The sequence below is a fragment of the Mytilus edulis genome, chromosome 14, assembly GCF_963676685.1.
Source record: "Mytilus edulis chromosome 14, xbMytEdul2.2, whole genome shotgun sequence".
NCBI lineage: Eukaryota > Metazoa > Mollusca > Bivalvia > Mytilida > Mytilidae > Mytilus > Mytilus edulis.
Window position 1 is genome coordinate 4,025,244 of NC_092357.1, and position 21,146 is coordinate 4,046,389.

Here is a 21,146-nt window from a genome sequence, read left to right on the forward strand (position 1 = left end):
AGAAAAAGATCGAGCTAGCCTCATGGAATACAAAGATAAGACGACCCGTGCAGATAGAATTCCGTTTGTTGTAACCTTCCATCCCGATTTGACAAACATTTTATCTACTATCCGAAAGCACTGGCGTCTTATTGAAAATGACTCTCCCTTAAAAGAAATTTTTCCATCACCTCCTGTTATTGCCTATCGCAGACCCAAAAATCTCAAATTAAAGGTCAAAGATTTACAACATATGGCATTCTTGACCTCGAAATACATTTTAAAGAAACAAATTCTTATCTGTTTCTGCACAGAAATAGCTGTCACTCACAACATGTATTCAGAGGATTTATTAAAGGTGAAGCAATACGGCAAATTAGAAATACAAATGACCGTAACAAATTAATAAACAATCTAACTAATTTCAAAGTGAAATTATTAGACAGGGGTTATGATAACGTTGAAATAGATGATAGTATTACTGATGCTTTATCAATTGACCGTACGGATTTATTACAACAAAACAAATCTAAAGAGAAGCAAAGTATTCCGTTAGTTTTAATAACTAAATATAATCCATATATACGTAAAATAAAGAAACGTATAATGAAACACTGGCATGTATTACAGTTCGACGAAGACTGTGTACAAATATTCAATACAGCACTAATAGTTGCGTATAGCAAACATAAAAGTATTGGAGATATGCTTAGTAGATCAAAGTTAAAGACTTTAACATAAAATTGACAGTTGGACCCCTGATGATGGTAGATCTGTCATAATAACTACATATATTGAAGAAGAATTGAATTTAAATATATCAATCTAAACATGAATAATTTTCATATTTGATTATATTCAAATAATGCATCTGAAAATGACCATCCCAAGCTTAACTACCGAAACACGAAATTATTTGTGTCGGGTCCAATCAGCAATATGGGATGCGTGGTTGCATGGGTGTTTTGTTATAACAAAATAAACGCATATGTATTCAACACAAAAACCTGATCGGACATCAAGTTTAGTAAAATAATGAGCGTTCGATAATTGGGGCAGAATATCCTCTAATGTTCGTATCGGATAGTGCGGACGCTGAATCGCAGAATTCAGATCTTTCGGGTCTAGGCATACCCTTAGCTTTCCATTAGGTTTTTCGACAACGACAAAGGAATTAACCCAAGGTGTTGGGCCGTTTACTTTACAAATAATGTCTGCGTTCACCATGCGATCTAATTCGGACTTTAAACGACCACGTAACGCTACAGGAACGCGCCGTGGGGGATTTACAACTGGGGGTACCTCCGAATCAATGTGTATTGTTGCCTTGCCTCTAACAAGACCGACACATTTGAAAAAATCTGAATAATCTTTTAACACTGACGACTTAGTCATTGGGTCAGAGTCAGAAGTACACGTAGATTTAGTGCTGTATACCAGTTTTATCAATTCATAATCCAAGCAAGACTGCATGCCTAATATTGGTGGGGAATTAGTATCTAGACAATAGAATTCTAATTTACTATTAACAGAACCATGTTAACAAAGGAGACAACAGACGCCAAGTGAGGGCAGGGCATTACAATTATAAGTAGTCAAGATACGAGGGGACTTTTTGAGAGTGCCATTGAATTTGAGACTTTCAAATATATGTTTAGGCAAAATATTCACTTGAGAAACAGTGTCAAGCTTAAACTTAATTGGTTTTGAACAAACATTAATTGTAGCAAAAGCTTGATCTCTCTTTACCTTATTCTTATCATAAATGAAGGTATTATGTTCATTTATACAATCAATAAAAAAACTCGTGGTCACTGTCACTATCTGTGTCTAGTACTACTTCGTCTACCTTTAGTTTGGATCTCCAAACTTGGGCAAACTGATTCCACTTTTGGCAACTGTTGCACTTCTTTCCTTTCGCCGGACATTTTTCGTGTTTGGAGTGTCTTCTCCCACAATTTCCACATCCTTGTTGTAAAGAATAACGATGGGGTTCGACTTTAACTCGATTTTGGTTCACTGGACCCGTCCTAGTTCGGTCAGAGGTCTTGTGGTTCTTCCTAGATGAGGCACTGTTATACTGCGAGTATCTCGGAAGATTTAATTCGTGTACGACTGTTGACGGTTCTAAATTTTTTAATCCCTTTAATTGTCCTTGACTATACTCATACTATACATCGTCTTCACTTAATTGCCATGTGTTATAAATATCTCTTCCTTGTTCACCAACCCACAATAGTAGATAAGTAATTTTAACCTTCTCGTCTTTTCGGCGAGCGGTCCATCGAGGATAAGTCCCATGTGTTGTTTAAATTTTTTCCAAGTATCAACTAAATTTGTTGAATCCCAATTCATCTGAGGCTATGGTACTCCATTAAGATCCATTTCCCGTATTTATCTGATACCATCTAATATACTCTGCAGCCGTATATGGCGATAATAAGAATGACAAATTAAGAAGCAGCCTGTTCATTTGTATTCCACACGAATAATGATACAAATGATAAATGGGGTTTACATAAATCGTATCAGACTGATACCAAAGGGAAGTAACTCAAAGAAAGTATATCAAAGTACGTAAAGTACTATATAAGAATAATGTTACAAATACGACGTTTATCGGCATCTAACGAGTAAATTTTTCTTGTCGAGTCGTATATAGTATTTCTATTTTGACGGAACATACTTCCGGAAGGGAGACAATTCGAAATGATAATATGGAAGACTCCATTTCGGCTGAAGGGGTATTATAGGTAACTTTTACGATGTGGAATTCATTTATTTTAATTTAAATCATGCATATGATTTAAAAATATGCAACAACAATAATCCTCAATAGCAGACAGACATAGGAAGAATCCCATGAGTTTCAAATTAATCAATGAAGCGGGGAATCCAGAGCAACCACTCAATCTGATATCCCTTGAAATTAGGAAAACTATACGCATTAATACATAAACAAACCGCGACTTGCGATTTGGAACAAGAACGTTTATTAAATATTATGATGAATGGTTCTCCATTTCTTTATGAGAATACAGCATCAAATATCAGTTTCATAACGGTAAAATATAGAAAGATTCACTTCAGTTCTTATGACAGAAATAGAATTGTCGGAATTCAGAGAACTCTCGCATTTATCAAAACTGGGGAATTCCCTCTGACGTGTTTCTAAATTTATAAAACACTAAATATAAATACTGTTTAATTCTGATTTTCCGTGTTGTTAAAACCACGCATTTAAGTCCAGGGAAATATCACACATGAAGATTATGAGAAGAACATTACAGGAAAGTTCAATACTTTTGCTTGTTTTTACCTTGTAAAGCAAGACAATTATAAGAATCTGAGATGTTGCTGAATGTTTAGAATAAAATTAATGACGTGAGGGAATGTAGCATGAGTCAACGGTAAAAGTCTACAGATTGATTGAAAGCAATCGTATCCCAAAAATGAGGACATGACGATGGTTGTTTATTCCTATCTCACCAGATACTTTGTCTAGTGAGACAATGTACTGTATTAGGCTTTGTCAGTGCAATGCCACAGAAAGAACAGTTTACTGTGTAATGATTATATGAAGTAAACATGCAGGTGAACAATGCATGTGTTTAAGGATGTTTGCTTGTCAGTTCAGTTCAGTTCAGTTTCTTGTATATTCCTCCATTAATTGTGGAGCACTACCCAAAGGGTATAGTTTTGGCAACTATGTACACCTTGAAACATAGGGAAACAATTAATTATATACAGATGACTGAATTTGGTTATAATAATCACTAAATAATAGATATCATAATTAATTCATAGGATTGTCATCATAAATTTTTATAAGATATAAAATAATTCATATGTGCTGGGGTGTGTGAAAATGTTAAGAAACAATTGCATATATTTACAAATAAGAATTAAAATGGTCTCATATTAAAATTACTTATAATTATTAGTTAAGAGGGCTGCTTTGCTCATTGTTGAAGGCCGTACATTTACCTATAATTGTAAATGTTTGTGTCATTTTGGTCTTTTGTGGATAGTTGTCTCATTGGCAACTAGATACCATTGAGATGGGAGCCATCTCTGTGGGCCCCGCTGTCAATAACGTGGGGTAAATAAGTTGTATGGATAATCTGATATGAAGCATTATTTGAAGTTATTACATAGTCTCATGTGTGATTTTATTCTGAGATTTTAAGTTAAAACTGATAAATATTCTCAACTTACTTTCATAGTATAATAGTGATATGACTGCATGATGTGAACTCATTGTTGACTACTCTAAGGTGACTTCTGGATATATGGATTGATGTTTGAACAATATGTTTAAAGGTGCTGCCCAATTGATATTTGTCACATATTTTTAGAATTATGCCTTCAATATATTATGACCCACCACGTATAAAGTATGAAATATTAACGGTTCTCGAGAGGTAGAGCGGACACAATTTGTTAAGAACAACGAACGGATGGACAGACCGACGGACTGACCTTTGACCTAGGATGCATACATTATGACATATGTTAAGTTGAAAATGTTTGTCAGGTATAAAGTATGAAATAATAACAGCTGTCGTCTCAAAATATAGTGTGGATCAAATTTGTTAGCGATGGACAGACAAACAGACAGACAGACCTTTGACCTAGGTAGTTGTACATACATCATGACACACCCTCTGGTGTTGGTTAAAATGGATGTCAAGTATAATACTTGAAATCATAACGGTTCTCAAGATATAGAGCGGACACGATCTTCACCTAAGGACACGGGGTTGTCAACTGAAACCAAAGTTTTTTTTACCTTGACCTTTGACCTAGGAAGTTGTACATACATCATGACACGCCCTCTGGTAGTGGTTAAAATGGATGTCAAGTATAAACTTTGAAATCATAACGGTTATCTAGATATGGAGCGGACACGATCTTCACCACAGGACACGGGGTTGTCAACTGAAACCAAAGTTTTTGACCTTGACCTTTGACCTAGGAAGTTGTACATACATCATGACACACCCTCTTGTGTTGGTTAATAAACATGTTAAGTATAAACTTTGAAATCATAACGGTTCTCAAGATATAGAGCGGACACGATCTTCACCACAGGACACAGGGTTGTCAACTGAAACCAAAGTTTTTTTACCTTGACCTTTGACCTAGGAAGTTGTACATACATCATGACACGCCCTCTGGTGGTGGTTAATAAACATGTAAAGTATAAAGTATGAAATCATAATGGTTCTCTAGATATGGAGCGGACACAAAAGTCTTTTAGATCTGTTTATCATGTTTATCCCAGCTGCAAGACTTGAAACACCCAATTTATAGGATTATTTTTATATAAATTTGCTGTCATTTCAATTTTCGCCCTTTCTCTCCTAAATACACAAAATAAACAAATAAAATGTTATAAATTGAGAGAGAAACAGCAATAAAAGTTTATTTTGTAATGTTTATTAACATTTTAAATATATTTCCTTTCTTACTTGTTAAATAATGCTTTTGTCTATAGTTCTTATATTAGTTGATTTTGTGCATTTATCAATCTTTCAAGTTGAGGCAGTTTGTTCTTTATATATATATATACATAAGTACGTCTGAGTCAGTGACAACCCTACAACAGATGTATCCATCGGATCGCCATCAATGATGGTGATACATGGCTGTGTACATAATGTATATACAACTCGTCTAAACATCAACCCAACAATGTTAGATCTGTAAATTTGCTTTCGCAAATTTTTGGTTCTTCCCTCGCCGGGATTCGAACCCATGCTTCTGCGATATCGTGACACCAAATCGCCTGCACTGCAGCCGTCCCGCTAGACCACACGACCACCTGATTTATCCATCTTGTTTACATAAACTATAAATGATCTTAAAGGAAAGACCACGTATACTACGTTGGAAATGATTGCACGATGTTCACATATCCTCACCCTTACATTTCAGACACAACATATGCATATATATATATATATATATATACTGATTTATTTACATATCATGTACAAAACAACAACATGTAAATTTGTGATTTTTACTTACAGAAACCCATCTATGTCTTCTCCTACCAGTAGATGCAGCTGACAGATTTTGTGCTAAAATGAATAGAAAAACTCATAAAAATATTAAGTCAACTCTGAAACAAGGATGCACATGCTGTCATGCTAAACAAACCAAACTCAATGTACACAACATCTTGCCAATGCTGAAACATGTCAAAAGCTTATCGAATTTGTACCAACATGTTATTTAGAGTTGTTGCCCATTAAATTTTCTTTAACATACAAAACTGTAATAATTATATACTTTCCATGTTTACCTCTGTTAGAACTCGTGTCTGATGTTTGACCTTGGAAACTATTTTGTCCTTTCTGCTGTTCCCCTGTCTGTATACCGGGACTATGTACGAGTATTGCAATCAACTTTGGACAAGAAACAGTCACTATCTGAAAATAAACAACTTTTTTTCATAAAATACTGATGAGAATAACCATGATAACTAATTATATAAATTAAGAGTGTGGAAACTAAAAAAGTTAGCAATTTTCCAAGTTTTAAAGGGGCATTACTCTAGAACAGTACTGATTCACTGTGTATCTGTGTATAAGTTTCAAAAATTTAGACATGGAAAACTTGAATTTGAGTGAAGAAATGAAAATGCCCTGGACGGAAGGGCGGTCAGGGTTAATACTGGGTGTCATCATTGTCCACAGCAGCGGTCATAAAAAATGAAAAGATTTTTGGATGCCACAGCCATAACATTTTCAAAACAATCTGAAGATCCCTGAATCAATTTAAATTAATAATTACCTGATTTACTTGATTTGATATATTACTTCTTTTCTTTGGTCTAGCGACTAATTGTTCTTTCTTAACCATACATGAGTCAGGTAACTGGTAGCAGTTAGCATCTATCAATTTCCTGAAAATAAAAGACAGATGCAGATGTAAATTTTAAAGCATTAAAAAGATTCATAATTTCAGATAAAGATTATCGACCCAGACCACCCCGTTTAGATAAGTTTATAGTTAGATCCGTTGTACAAGTTGATAGGGGAATATATCATTTTGACAATATTACAGCAATTTAAAAACCAATCAATCAATAATTCTTATTCACATCCTTTGGTCTTCCATTTATTAGCAGTTACGTCTTGTTACCATTCATTATTTATCTTCGTATTTAAATACTGAAGAAACAAGAAGTTGCACACAATTCCTTGCAATGCATTTTTATATAAATGAGGTCTTTCACTTTAGTCTTTTAGATCTGTTTATCATGTTTATCCCTGCTGCAAGACTTGAAACACCCAATTTATAGGATTATTTTTATATAAACTTGCTGTCATTTCAATTTTCGCCCTTTCTCTCCTAAATACAAATCAATCAAAAAGTACAGCTTTATAATTAGTTAATGTTTATTCCTTCAGACATATCCAATAGATATACAAATAATAAATAGCAAATTATAATGTTTCAATCAAAACATACAGTTAATTAAACAATAAATAAGCGATCACAAAATTAGGCATTGCAGTCAACTCAATGGTACAGAACATGCGTATTAATGCATATACATAAAATTGAGAATGGAAATGGGGAATGTGTCAAAGAGACAACAACTTGACCATAGAGCCAACAACAGCGGAACGCCACCAATGGGTCTTCAATGCAAAGAGAAACTCCGGCACCCTGAGGAGTCTTTCAGCTGTCCCCTAAACAAATATGTATACTAGTTCAGTGATAATGTATACAATTATAGATAAATACTTACGTTGCTTCTGTGAAGGTAAACTTATCAACTCCAAATACTTTTCCCAGAGGATCTTTTTTACAGAACACGATACTAGGGTCATTAGGATTATATAACTGTCTGCTACCAATGTAATCCTTCAGATAACTACAGACCTTCAATTTACAGATAATCAAGTTGAAATTAAGATCGCAAGTTTTTATAGATACAAGTACACACCCGTGATATCGCGGGTCCGTGACTGAATTAAAAGTATATAACTATGCCTAAGCCTTATTTTAGTAATTGTTATTATCATCTGATAAAGTCATGTCGATTATAAGATACACAGTTTTCTCTGCTTTCAAATCTTTCTGTTTGAACCCGTCGACCTAGAACTTATCAATTATTGGTAATATTAATTATTTGGAAAAAAGGTTCTGGCTATCCAGGAATGGAGTATTTTTTTAATCAACAGCCGGCATTGTCCTATATTAGTTATCTTAGAAAGTCTTGCCGATTTGCTGAATAAATCTACAATAGGGAACAATTTGACAATGATTGAATTTAGTAGTGTCAGCCCTTTGATTATGACCCGTGTATATAGCAAAATCCTAAATACACCGTTTGGTGGTGCGCCTGTCAAATGCGGAACGTACAGATAAGGTAATAGGTAACAGGTGAATATACTATTGGTATCGGTATCGGATTCGACCCGGAACTTGTTAATTATTGGCAATATTAATTATGTGGAAAACAAAAGGGTCTGGAGTGGTGTAATTTTTAATCTACACCATTGTCCTATATTAGCTATATATAGAGTTGAATTCTTTGATTTGTCGTTTTTACCCGATGACGGCTGACAAATTGGACCTCGTTATTTTAGTATTATAGATGTATTTAAAGATACATACCCGTTATATTATACACGTGAAGAACATGCTGATGTGGTAATTACATCCATTCTCTTGTGTGAACCCTTGGTATCATTGACTAACAAAAAACGTAATTGTTGGGGCCCTTTATACTTTGCTGTCGGTGTGCAGAAAAATTGCACTGGTTATATAGCAGTTTGACAAAGACCAATTTTGATCTTTGAGAAGCTTATTATTCCCTTTACACCACAACGTAATTAAAACGTTTAGCTGACTTTACAGAGTTATTTCCCTGTAGTGTTAGGTACCACCTTAAATATGCTGATTGCAATAAATATAAAATCACTACTGAAAATATGAATGAAAGCTTTAATTATTGCGAAACCTGGTGCTGTGCAGTTTTGGCATTAATACAATCATGGAAATAATTTCTGAATTCAGAGAAATTTTTACCTCTTTTCTGGTTAACACTTCCCATGATGCACCTACTTGTTTAAGTAGGTCAAGAAATTCACGTCTGAGTCTGACCTACACATATAAGACGAACATTAATTTTGATATTTGCTTTCAATACAGTTCTCATGTTTACAAGTTCTACTATAAATAGATAAAAAGATTACAAATTAACAAATATCCAGAAAACATAATTCCCTCTACTAGAGTAGGTGGGGCAAACAAATCTCCAACGTTTTAAAGAAACTGCCTAAACTTTCTGATAACTTACCATAGGATAATTGACCTCACATTCTTCAGTTGTTATGTAATGGGACTCTGTGAGTTGCTTCAAAGTAGATACATTTGATCCTGCAGGTGTGCTGTATGTATCAGGAGGCTAACGTACAATTAAATTTGGATTATTGCACATGTTTACTTGGCTTGATGTTACTTGACCACTTACAGTGTAATTGTGCTGAAATAAAAGAAAATTATGAAATTTTTAAATTGAATTAAGGATGCACACGAAAATTTGGTACTTTTTAGCTTAAAAAAGAAGTGCACCACCATATGATTTTTTCTTCACCCATTATTCTTTTACAATCTTATAAAACCAAAAATCAGGTTAAGAAAGAAAGTTTAAATAAATGATTCTAGTTTTTTTTTGCTCCTCAGGCTATTATCATGAAAAAAAACACCCAAATCCACAATTAAACTTTTTTTCATACTTTCAATTAAGATGAAGTGGACCAATCTGAATAAGTTTAAATTAAAATTACTATAGGTAGGTGTTAATATAAGAAAGTTTTATCATATTTTGATGCTTTTTGTGTCAAATTCACCATGCTGTCGATTTTATAAATTGAAGAACAAAATGCATATTTTTTCAACTTCTTTGTTATAAATGATTGAGAAAATACATATCTTTATCTAAGAAATTTGAACAGAAACAAGAGATACGGGATGACCATGCTTCTGGTAAAATCATTTTTTGTACCCCTCACCCATTTTCTAAAAATTTTGCCTAAAAAGACTGACTGGATCATGTTGATTGGTAATAAAATTTTAAAAATTGATTACTCAAAAACTACTCATTGTAAATACACAATCTTTACCCCTTATATCTTCATTGAGACTGAAATGTCAAAAGAATACATCCTTAATTTAGAAATGGGGAATGTGTCAAAGAGACAACAACCTGACCATAGAACATACAACAGCAAAAGGTCTTCAATGCAGCCAGAAATTCCCTCACAGGGAGGCGTCCTTCAGCTGGCCCCTAAATAAATATTATATACTAGTTCAGTGATAATTAACATTTTTTAAACATTTATTTTTCATTCATGAAGAGAAAACTGTTTATCGGCTGATCATAGTACATGGCCTTAAATTAACATGATTCATTTTTTATGCATGGAGTTCAATTTTTTTTTTTTTTTTAAATATGAACATGATGAATGCAAAAACTTTGTTCAGACTGATTAAGTCAATTATTTCATCATAAAAAGATTTTAAACACAATAATTAATAATGCAATTATTATATGGTTAACTAAATGTAAGATCCAAAGGGAAAGATAGAAAAAAATAGGTATTAAACACACAGTTATTTAAAATGGATTTCGTTTTACCTATGAAGACTTGTTCTAGAAGTCAAAATAAAAAATCTTTCGTTAGACGACCATGATCACAACAGTACTCGTTAGAACCATTGTCATACCCGATCATTGTCCGAGATTAATCTGACGTACAACAGCTGTTTAGCCAGACTAGATATGTTGTTCAACGGCTCCAGCTTGTCAGACAAATCAGCTGTTGGACGTCAGAGTTATCTCGGACTACAACAGACATAGATAGAGCCATGCACTTAGAACTCTTTGTCAGAGTTATCTCGGACTACAACAGACATAGATAGAGCCATGCACTTAGAACTCTTTGTCAGAGTTATCTCGGACTACAACAGACATAGATAGAGCCATGCACTTAGAACTCTTTGTCAGAGTTATCTCGGACTACAACAGACATAGATAGAGCCATGCACTTAGAACTCTTTGTCAGAGTTATCTCGGACTACAACAGACATAGATAGAGCCATGCACTTAGAACTCTTTGTCAGAGTTATCTCGGACTACAACAGACATAGATAGAGCCATGCACTTAGAACTCTTTGTCAGAGTTATCTCGGACTACAACAGACATAGATAGAGCCATGCACTTAGAACTCTTTGTCAGAGTTATCTCGGACTACAACAGACATAGATAGAGCCATGCACTTAAAAACTCTTTGTCAGAGTTATCTCGGACTACAACAGACATAGATAGAGCCATGCACTTAGAACTCTTTGTCAGAGTTATCTCGGACTACAACAGACATAGATAGAGCCATGCACTTAGAACTCTTTGTCAGAGTTATCTCGGACTACAACAGACATAGATAGAGCCATGCACTTAGAACTCTTTGTCAGAGTTATCTCGGACTACAACAGACATAGATAGAGCCATGCACTTAGAACTCTTTGTCAGAGTTATCTCGGACTACAACAGACATAGATAGAGCCATGCACTTAGAACTCTTTGTCAGAGTTATCTCGGACTACAACAGACATAGATAGAGCCATGCACTTAGAACTCTTTGTCAGAGTTATCTCGGACTACAACAGACATAGATAGAGCCATGCACTCAGAACACTTTGTCAGAGTTATCTCGGACTACAACAGACATAGATAGAGCCATGCACTCAGAACTCTTTGTCAGAGTTATCTCGGACTACAACGGACATAGATAGAGCCATGCACTTAGAACTCTTTGTCAGAGTTATCTCGGACTACAACGGACATAGATAGAGCCATGCACTTAGAACTCTTTGTCAGAGTTATCTCGGACTACAACAGACATAGATAGAGCCATGCACTTAGAACTCTTTGTCAGAGTTATCTCGGACTACAACAGACATAGATAGAGCCATGCACTTAGAACTCTTTGTCAGAGTTATCTCGGACTACAACAGACATAGATAGAGCCATGCACTTAGAACTCTTTGTCAGAGTTATCTCGGACTACAACAGACATAGATAGAGCCATGCACTTAGAACTCTTTGTCAGAGTTATCTCGGACTACAACAGACATAGATAGAGCCATGCACTCAGAACTCTTTGTCAGAGTTATCTCGGACTACAACAGACATAGATAGAGCCATGCACTCAGAACTCTTTGTCAGAGTTATCTCGGACTACAACAGACATAGATAGAGCCATGCACTTAGAACTCTTTGTCAGAGTTATCTCGGACTACAACAGACATAGATAGAGCCATGCACTTAGAACTCTTTGTCAGAGTTATCTCGGACTATAACAGACATAGATAGAGCCATGCACTCAGAACTCTTTGTCAGAGTTATCTCGGACTACAACAGACATAGATAGAGCCATGCACTTAGAACTCTTTGTCAGAGTTATCTCGGACTACAACAGATATAGATAGAGCCATGCACCCATGCACTTAGAACTCTTTGTCAGAGTTATCTCGGACTACAACAGACATAGATAGAGCCATGCACTTAGAACTCTTTGTCAGAGTTATCTCGGACTACAACAGACATAGATAGAGCCATGCACTTAGAACTCTTTGTCAGAGTTATCTCGGACTACAACAGACATAGATAGAGCCATGCACTTAGAACTCTTTGTCAGAGTTATCTCGGACTACAACAGACATAGAAAGAGCCATTCACTCAGAACTCTTTGTCAGAGTTATCTCGGACTACAACAGACATAGATAGAGCCATGCACTTAGAACTCTTTGTCAGAGTTATCTCGGACTACAACAGACATAGATAGAGCCATGCACTTAGAACTCTTTGTCAGAGTTATCTCGGACTACAACAGACATAGATAGAGCCATGCACTTAGAACTCTTTGTCAGAGTTATCTCGGACTACAACAGACATAGATAGAGCCATGCACTTAGAACTCTTTGTCAGAGTTATCACGGACTACAACAGACATAGATAGAGCCATGCACTTAGAACTCTTTGTCAGAGTTATCTCGGACTACAACAGACATAGATAGAGCCATGCACTCAGAACTCTTTGTCAGAGTTATCTCGGACTACAACAGACATAGATAGAGCCATGCACTCAGAACTCTTTGTCAGAGTTATCTCGGACTACAACAGACATAGATAGAGCCATGCACTTAGAACTCTTTGTCAGAGTTATCTCGGACTACAACAGACATAGATAGAGCCATGCACTTAGAACTCTTTGTCAGAGTTATCTCGGACTACAACAGACATAGATAGAGCCATGCACTTAGAACTCTTTGTCAGAGTTATCTCGGACTACAACAGACATAGATAGAGCCATGCACTCAGAACTCTTTGTCAGAGTTATCTCGGACTACAACAGACATAGATAGAGCCATGCACTTAGAACTCTTTGTCAGAGTTATCTCGGACTACAACAGACATAGATAGAGCCATGCACTTAGAACTCTTTGTCAGAGTTATCTCGGACGACAACAGACATAGATAGAGCCATGCACTTAGAACTCTTTGTCAGAGTTATCTCGGACTACAACAGACATAGATAGAGCCATGCACTTAGAACTCTTTGTCAGAGTTATCTCGGACTACAACAGACATAGATAGAGCCATACACTCAGAACTCTTTGTCAGAGTTATCTCGGACTACAACAGACATAGATAGAGCCATGCACTTAGAACTCTTTGTCAGAGTTATCTCGGACTACAACAGACATAGATAGAGCCATGTCAGAGTTATCTCGGACTACAACAGACATAGATAGAGCCATGCACTTAGAACTCTTTGTCAGAGTTATCTCGGACTACAACAGACATAGATAGAGCCATGCACTTAGAACTCTTTGTCAGAGTTATCTCGGACTACAACAGACAGAGATAGAGCCATGCACTTAGAACTCTTCGGACTACAACAGACATAGATAGAGCCATGCACTTAGAACTCTTTGTCAGAGTTATCTCGGACTACAACAGACATAGATAGAGCCATGCACTTAGAACTCTTTGTCAGAGTTATCTCGGACTACAACAGACATAGATAGAGCCATGCACTTAGAACTCTTTGTCAGAGTTATCTCGGACTACAACAGACATAGATAGAGCCATGCACTTAGAACTCTTTGTCAGAGTTATCTCGGACTACAACAGACATAGATAGAGCCATTCACTCAGAACTCTTTGTCAGAGTTATCTCGGACTACAACAGACATAGATAGAGCCATGCACTTAGAACTCTTTGTCAGAGTTATCTCGGACTACAACAGACATAGATAGAGCCATGCACTTAGAACTCTTTGTCAGAGTTATCTCGGACTACAACAGACATAGATAGAGCCATGCACTTAGAACTCTTTGTCAGAGTTATCTCGGACTACAACAGACATAGATAGAGCCATGCACTTAGAACTCTTTGTCAGAGTTATCTCGGACTACAACAGACATAGATAGAGCCATGCACTCAGAACTCTTTGTCAGAGTTATCTCGGACTACAACAGACATAGATAGAGCCATGCACTTAGAACTCTTTGTCAGAGTTATCTCGGACTACACCAGACATAGATAGAGCCATGCACTCAGAACTCTTTGTCAGAGTTATCTCGGACTACAACAGACATAGACAGAGCCATGCACTTATAACTCTTTGTCAGAGTTATCTCGGACTACAACAGACATAGATAGAGCCATGCACTTAGAACTCTTTGTCAGAGTTATCTCGGACTACAACAGACATAGATAGAGCCATGTCAGAGTTATCTCGGACTACAACGGACATAGATAGAGCCATGCACTTAGAACTCTTTGTCAGAGTTATCTAGGACTACAACAGACATAGATAGAGCCATGCACTTAGAACTCTTTGTCAGAGTTATCTCGGACTACAACAGACATAGATAGAGCCATGCACTTAGAACTCTTTGTCAGAGTTATCTCGGACTACAACAGACATAGATAGAGCCATGCACTTAGAACTCTTTGTCAGAGTTATCTAGGACTACAACAGACATAGATAGAGCCATGCACTTAGAACTCTTTGTCAGAGTTATCTCGGACTACAACAGACATAGATAGAGCCATGCACTTAGAACTCTTTGTCAGAGTTATCACGGACTACAACAGACATAGATAGAGCCATGCACTTAGAACTCTTTGTCAGAGTTATCTCGGACTACAACAGACATAGATAGAGCCATGCACTTAGAACTCTTTGTCAGAGTTATCTCGGACTACAACAGACATAGATAGAGCCATGCACTTAGAACTCTTTGTCAGAGTTATCTCGGACTACAACAGACATAGATAGAGCCATGCACTTAGAACTCTTTGTCAGAGTTATCTAGGACTACAACAGACATAGATAGAGCCATGCACTTAGAACTCTTTGTCAGAGTTATCTAGGACTACAACAGACATAGATAGAGCCATGCACTTAGAACTCTTTGTCAGAGTTATCTCGGACTACAACAGACATAGATAGAGCCATGCACTTAGAACTCTTTGTCAGAGTTATCTCGGACTACAACAGACATAGATAGAGCCATGCACTTAGAACTCTTTGTCAGAGTTATCCCGGACTACAACAGACATAGATAGAGCCATGCACTTAGAACTCTTTGTCAGAGTTATCCCGGACTACAACAGACATAGATAGAGCCATGCACTTAGAACTCTTTGTCAGAGTTATCCCGGACTACAACAGACATAGATAGAGCCATGCACTTAGAACTCTTTGTCAGAGTTATCTCGGACTACAACAGACATAGATAGAGCCATGCACTTAGAACTCTTTGTCAGAGTTATCTCGGACTACAACAGACATAGATAGAGCCATGCACTTAGAACTCTTTGTCAGAGTTATCTCGGACTACAACAGACATAGATAGAGCCATGCACTTAGAACTCTTTTGTAATGGCCTGTAAATAGTAATAACGCATGTATTATTGGTGCAACCACTTCCAGTTTGAGATACATTTAGGTTTCAGGGGCAAAAGGAAAATGTATTTTGCCAAATCAGAATAATGCATGTGAATGTGGTTTAAGGACATAATGTATTTTAAGGGAATGTTCCATTACACTGAGATCAACATGCATAGCAATATAACTATTTTACTCAACATGTTGTTGAAATATTCACCTCACTCATTATGTCGATCCTTTTATAGATAAATAGGTCCAACTAGATGCCAAGCAGCCAATAAACAATTACTTCTTTATTCCATACAATATATTTACCTACTGACATAATTCCTCTCTTTAAACTTTATCCGCTTTGCCTCCTTATTATATACATGTGTGAATTGAAATAAAAATTCACACAGTTAAAGCTTATTTGACGAAAATAATCAAAATGATACTGTGAAAGTTATGAAACTTGTTCGTTGACCATTTTTACAAGTAGTATTTATTTAAAGTTTAAAATTTATTTGAAAATAATATAAACTTTCCCAAAAAAAATATTCAACAACATTGAAATTCTAAAGAAGGCCTTTGACCTTCGGTGAAGGGTACTACTTGTACAAGTTAATTTTATTTACTTGAACAAGTAAAGAAAATATACACATATAAGGCCATACCATAAGTTTAGTCTTAGAGGCATGGTTTTTTTATTAGTTGTTTGTGGCTTTGAACTAGCTGTCAGATAACTGCGAGTACTCTCAGATCTATTCATTGTGTCTTTCTGTGTCGGGATGTATAAGTATCCGGCCACGTCCACTTGTATTTTTTGTCTATCTGATGAGTTAAGCCTTTTTCAACTGATTTTTATAGTTCGTTCTTATGTTGTACTGTTATACCACTGTCCCAGGTTAGGGGGAGGGTTGGGATCCCGCTAACATGTTTAACCCCGCCACATTATTTATCTATGTGCCTGTCAGGAGCCTGTAATTCAGTGGTTGTCGTTTGTTTATGTATTACATATTTGTTTTTCGTTCATTTTTATTACATAAATAAGGCCGTTGGTTTTCTGGTTTGAATTGTTTTACATGTCTTATCGGGGCCTTTTATAGCTGAATATGCGGTATGGGCTTTGATCATTGTTGAAGGCCGTACGGTGACCTATAGTTGTTAAGGTTTGTGTCATTTTGGTCTTTTGTGGATAGTTGTCTCATTGGCAATCATACCACATCTTCTTTTTTATACAATTTGATTAATAGTTCTTCAACTGAACCTGTCATTTTTATTTCTTTTGGAACACCAATCCAATTAAAAAAATAATTTATAAATAGTTGTAACATAAATAAATTAAATTATAAATCACAAAAAAATCTGCTAGTGCTGTTCAAGGGATCATTCGGTAGAATATTGGGGTTTATATATTTATTGTTAAACATATGGTACAAGTGACAACAGATGGCATCATGTTTAATTTAAAATCATGTCTTTTTCAGATAAGGAGAAACGTGTCTGTACAAGAAACAGTCGTACACAGTATGGGTGTAAAAAATAATCTGTTTTTATCGGCATATTAGACATCTGTAACTGGTTAGCATACTTCATTCGATTGCAGTGGTGAATCTAAGTTTTTTGTAAAGTTTTCCCGAACGTGTCTGAACAATACAAATACAAATACAATACAATACAAACTTTTTTATTGTCAATTATGACGCCCAATAATTTGAGCAGTACAATTAAGTTCAATTTCATACAAGTGATTACATATTGATTACATTGATTATCTAACAATTAAACAAAGTCAAGTCTTTTTCAACCAATTAATTTCTGCAAAAAAGATATATATATATATATAGTTTTACAATTTAATATAGATGGACAAACTACCGGTGACTAAACTGTATCTAGAATTGATTTTCTCTTTTTGAATAAAGTAAACTTACTTTTTTTAATTATAACATTATCCTCAGATGACATTAACCATATTAATTTTGATTTATTTGGGAGGCTTTTAAAGTTTTTGTTAATCTTATTTAAGTAATCTATATATTCAGATCTTTTATTTTCTAAAACAGGACACTGAAGAAGAAAATTAATTTCATCTTCAACTTCAGTGTTACATAATTTACATCCTCAACTCGAAGCCCCACATATCTGCCTCTTTCAATTTCTAATTTATGTGCACTGACTCTGAACTTAGTGAGCAGTCGCCTTTCATAAGTATTTTACCATATAAATATTTAAATAATCTGTAAGTTCTTAGTTTATTTCCATGCTGTTTATTTTGTCTATCATTGTAAAGTTCAGATTTCCAAATACAAGAATATTTCTGTTTTGATTTCCGGTAAATTAGTGATTTTAAATCCATCTTTGAATTTTTAACAAGTTTAAGATCTATATCAAGATATTTCATAAGAATAGCAATACAACTATACCAACTATTTTTGTTTAAACTATTTAGTGATCTAGAGACATTTAGGGTCTCAGAGAGAAGGATATCATCAGACTTTAATATATATTTATAATATCTAAACATATTTAAAATTACTTCAAGAAATAAGGGATATCTTCCAATTTCACCCAGTACAGCTATATTTGTAGATTTTTTTTACCTAAACCCAAAGAAAAATAACAGAATTTGACATGAATACTTTCTTGTAATCAATCCGTACAGTTGACTTGTTACAAATTATAAAAGCATTTAATTTTAGGTTGATAGCAACCAGTCATATTTTTTCAAAATTGTCAGTTGGTCCTTTATTGAAGTTATTGTCCTATTAAAATGACTTTTTTATTATCAGCTTTTTGCAGAGAAGTCAGTTAATAAGATGCAAAATTCAATTGTGTCTGATCCATTTGTCATTTGAAACAATAAAATATGTTTAAAACGACCTCAAAAATATTTGTGAAATAATCAAGCATGATACTCATATGGTCCTGCCTGTTAAAAACCATAAGAGTATATACTCATACGGTCAGCCCATAGGCCATATATTTTGAGATTTTTTTATTTTAAAAAGTGACACAATGTTATATAAATCCCCTTTTTGAAATTGATTTTTTTATAAACATAAAACTCTCTATATGAATATTTGAATTCAGACCAGTCACTATTATTAAAATGCTTACTTTTTATTGATAAAGTTACATGTATTGTGTTTCTCTGAACAAAATTCCGTTGCTTTATATATCAGCAGTCTGGCATTGTTTACTTGAAAGAAAAAAATATTCCCTCAAATGTCAGGTATGTAAACTAAATAAATATTATTTTACCTATTATTCTTACCACATTTTGTTTGGTTTATTCTATATATGTGTACCATTAGAAAATGTATGAAAATTTGCGAAATTCAAAAGTGTTTTGAAGCAGAAGAAAAACAATTTATCCTATTGGTCCTCACAAAGTAAATGAAGTACAGAAGTATGTCAGTGCTATTTCATTCCATCAATTGTAATGATCATTACCTATGTTTTACATTTACAGATATTCACTATAAAAAGTGAACTTTTGTTTAGGTTTGAATCACAGGCGCTTGGGTCTATGATACAGATTTTTTTTTTTTTTTTTTTTTTTTATTAAAATATTCAATTTTCTATATTTATAATACATATCTATCACTGCTGGGCATGTCTAACCTAGTTTCGAGTGATTTAAACGACCCAGAGAAAAATACATTTTACTTAGTATGGATAGTAAAATTGGGTATTTTTCTCTGGGTCGTTTAAATCACTCGAAACTTGGTGAAACATGCACAGAAGTGATAGATATGTATTATAAATATAGAAAATTGAATATTTTAATAATAAAAAAAAAAACTGTATCATAGACCCAAGCGCCAGTGGTTTGAATATTACAATGGGAAAGGATAATTTTGTAAGGTTACTCGAAAGTGTGAATATGTTCTAAATTGGTCAGACAATACTTGGTCATGCTTTATAAAACACGACCAAGTATTGTCTAACCTATAAATAAAGGATGAGTTGTGACATGAACACTTCACACATCACTTCATTTTAGGCAGTAAGAATTTAGTTGATTGATGACAAAAATTGAGACTAAACATACATATAAAACTTAAATTATGTATAGAAATGCATTAAAAAAGTTAGAGCTTAATTTTAATTGTTAAATCTGTAAAGAAATGCATTAGAAAAGTTATTCTTAATTGTCATATCTTTATTTTTAAGGTACAAGAGTGTACAGTCCTCCTGAATGGATAAAACACCATCGGTACCATGGTAGATCAGCAACAGTGTGGTCACTGGGAATTTTATTATTTGACTTAGTTTGTGGAGATATTCCATTTGAACAAGATGAACAAATCATGAAAGCAGAAGTATCATTTAGGGGAAGATTATCACATGATTTGAAAGACTTAATAAAAAAGTGTTTAGCAATTCGTCCATCAGATAGGCCATCTTTTGAAGACATCTTAAATCATTCATGGTTAGCAACTCCACAGTTGCCAGTTGAGAAACTTAGTTTATATGAAAATAATTACAATAGTTCTTGCCAGCATGGAAATTCTGTAGACACTGTTTCAATGAGTAGCCAAGAGTGTGACTAAACCTTATAACAGAATAGATTTAGTCAATATTCTGTGCAACAGAAAATAAACTTACTCATTCCAATGCTCAGGGATTAACATGATTAATCAAACAATTTGCCAAAGTCTGGCATAATTTTATTGTTTATTTGTTTTATTATTTAATTTTATTTATCTCTATTATAGATAGAGATAAACTTTAAACAGCAAAAATGTTTAGCAAAGTAAGATCTACAAATAAGTTACCATGAACAAAATGGTCAGTTGACCCCTTAAGGAGTTATTGCCCTTTATAGTTATTTTTTACCAATTTTTCGTAAATTTTTGTAATCTTTTACAAAAATCTTCTCCTCTGAAACTTCTGGGCCAAATTTAACTGAACGAAGCCACAATCATTATTAGGGTATCTAGTTTTAAAAATGTGTGTGGTGGCCCAGCCAACCAACCAAGATGGCTGCCATAGCTAAAAATAGAACATACGGGTAAAATGTAGATTTTGGCTAATAACTTTGAAACCAAAGCATTCAAAGCAAATCTTGCAAGGGGACAACTTGTTTATCAAGTCAAAATATATATGCCCTGAAATTTTCAGATGAATTGGACAACTGGTTGTTAGGTTGCTGCCCTGAATTGGTAATTTTCATGGAAATGTT

At 34.7% G+C, this 21,146-nt stretch overlaps 1 protein-coding gene across 1 annotated transcript; it reads left to right on the top strand.

Annotated features, from left to right (window-relative positions):
• Window positions 1–19,183: 19,183 nt before the first annotated feature.
• Window positions 19,184–20,514, top strand: LOC139503402 (serine/threonine-protein kinase pim-1-like). Its single transcript, XM_071293181.1, has 2 exons — window positions 19,184–19,190; window positions 20,135–20,514. Exons 1-2 carry the CDS (start codon window positions 19,184–19,186, stop codon window positions 20,512–20,514), a joined length of 387 nt encoding a protein of 128 aa, XP_071149282.1.
• Window positions 20,515–21,146: the final 632 nt, after the last annotated feature.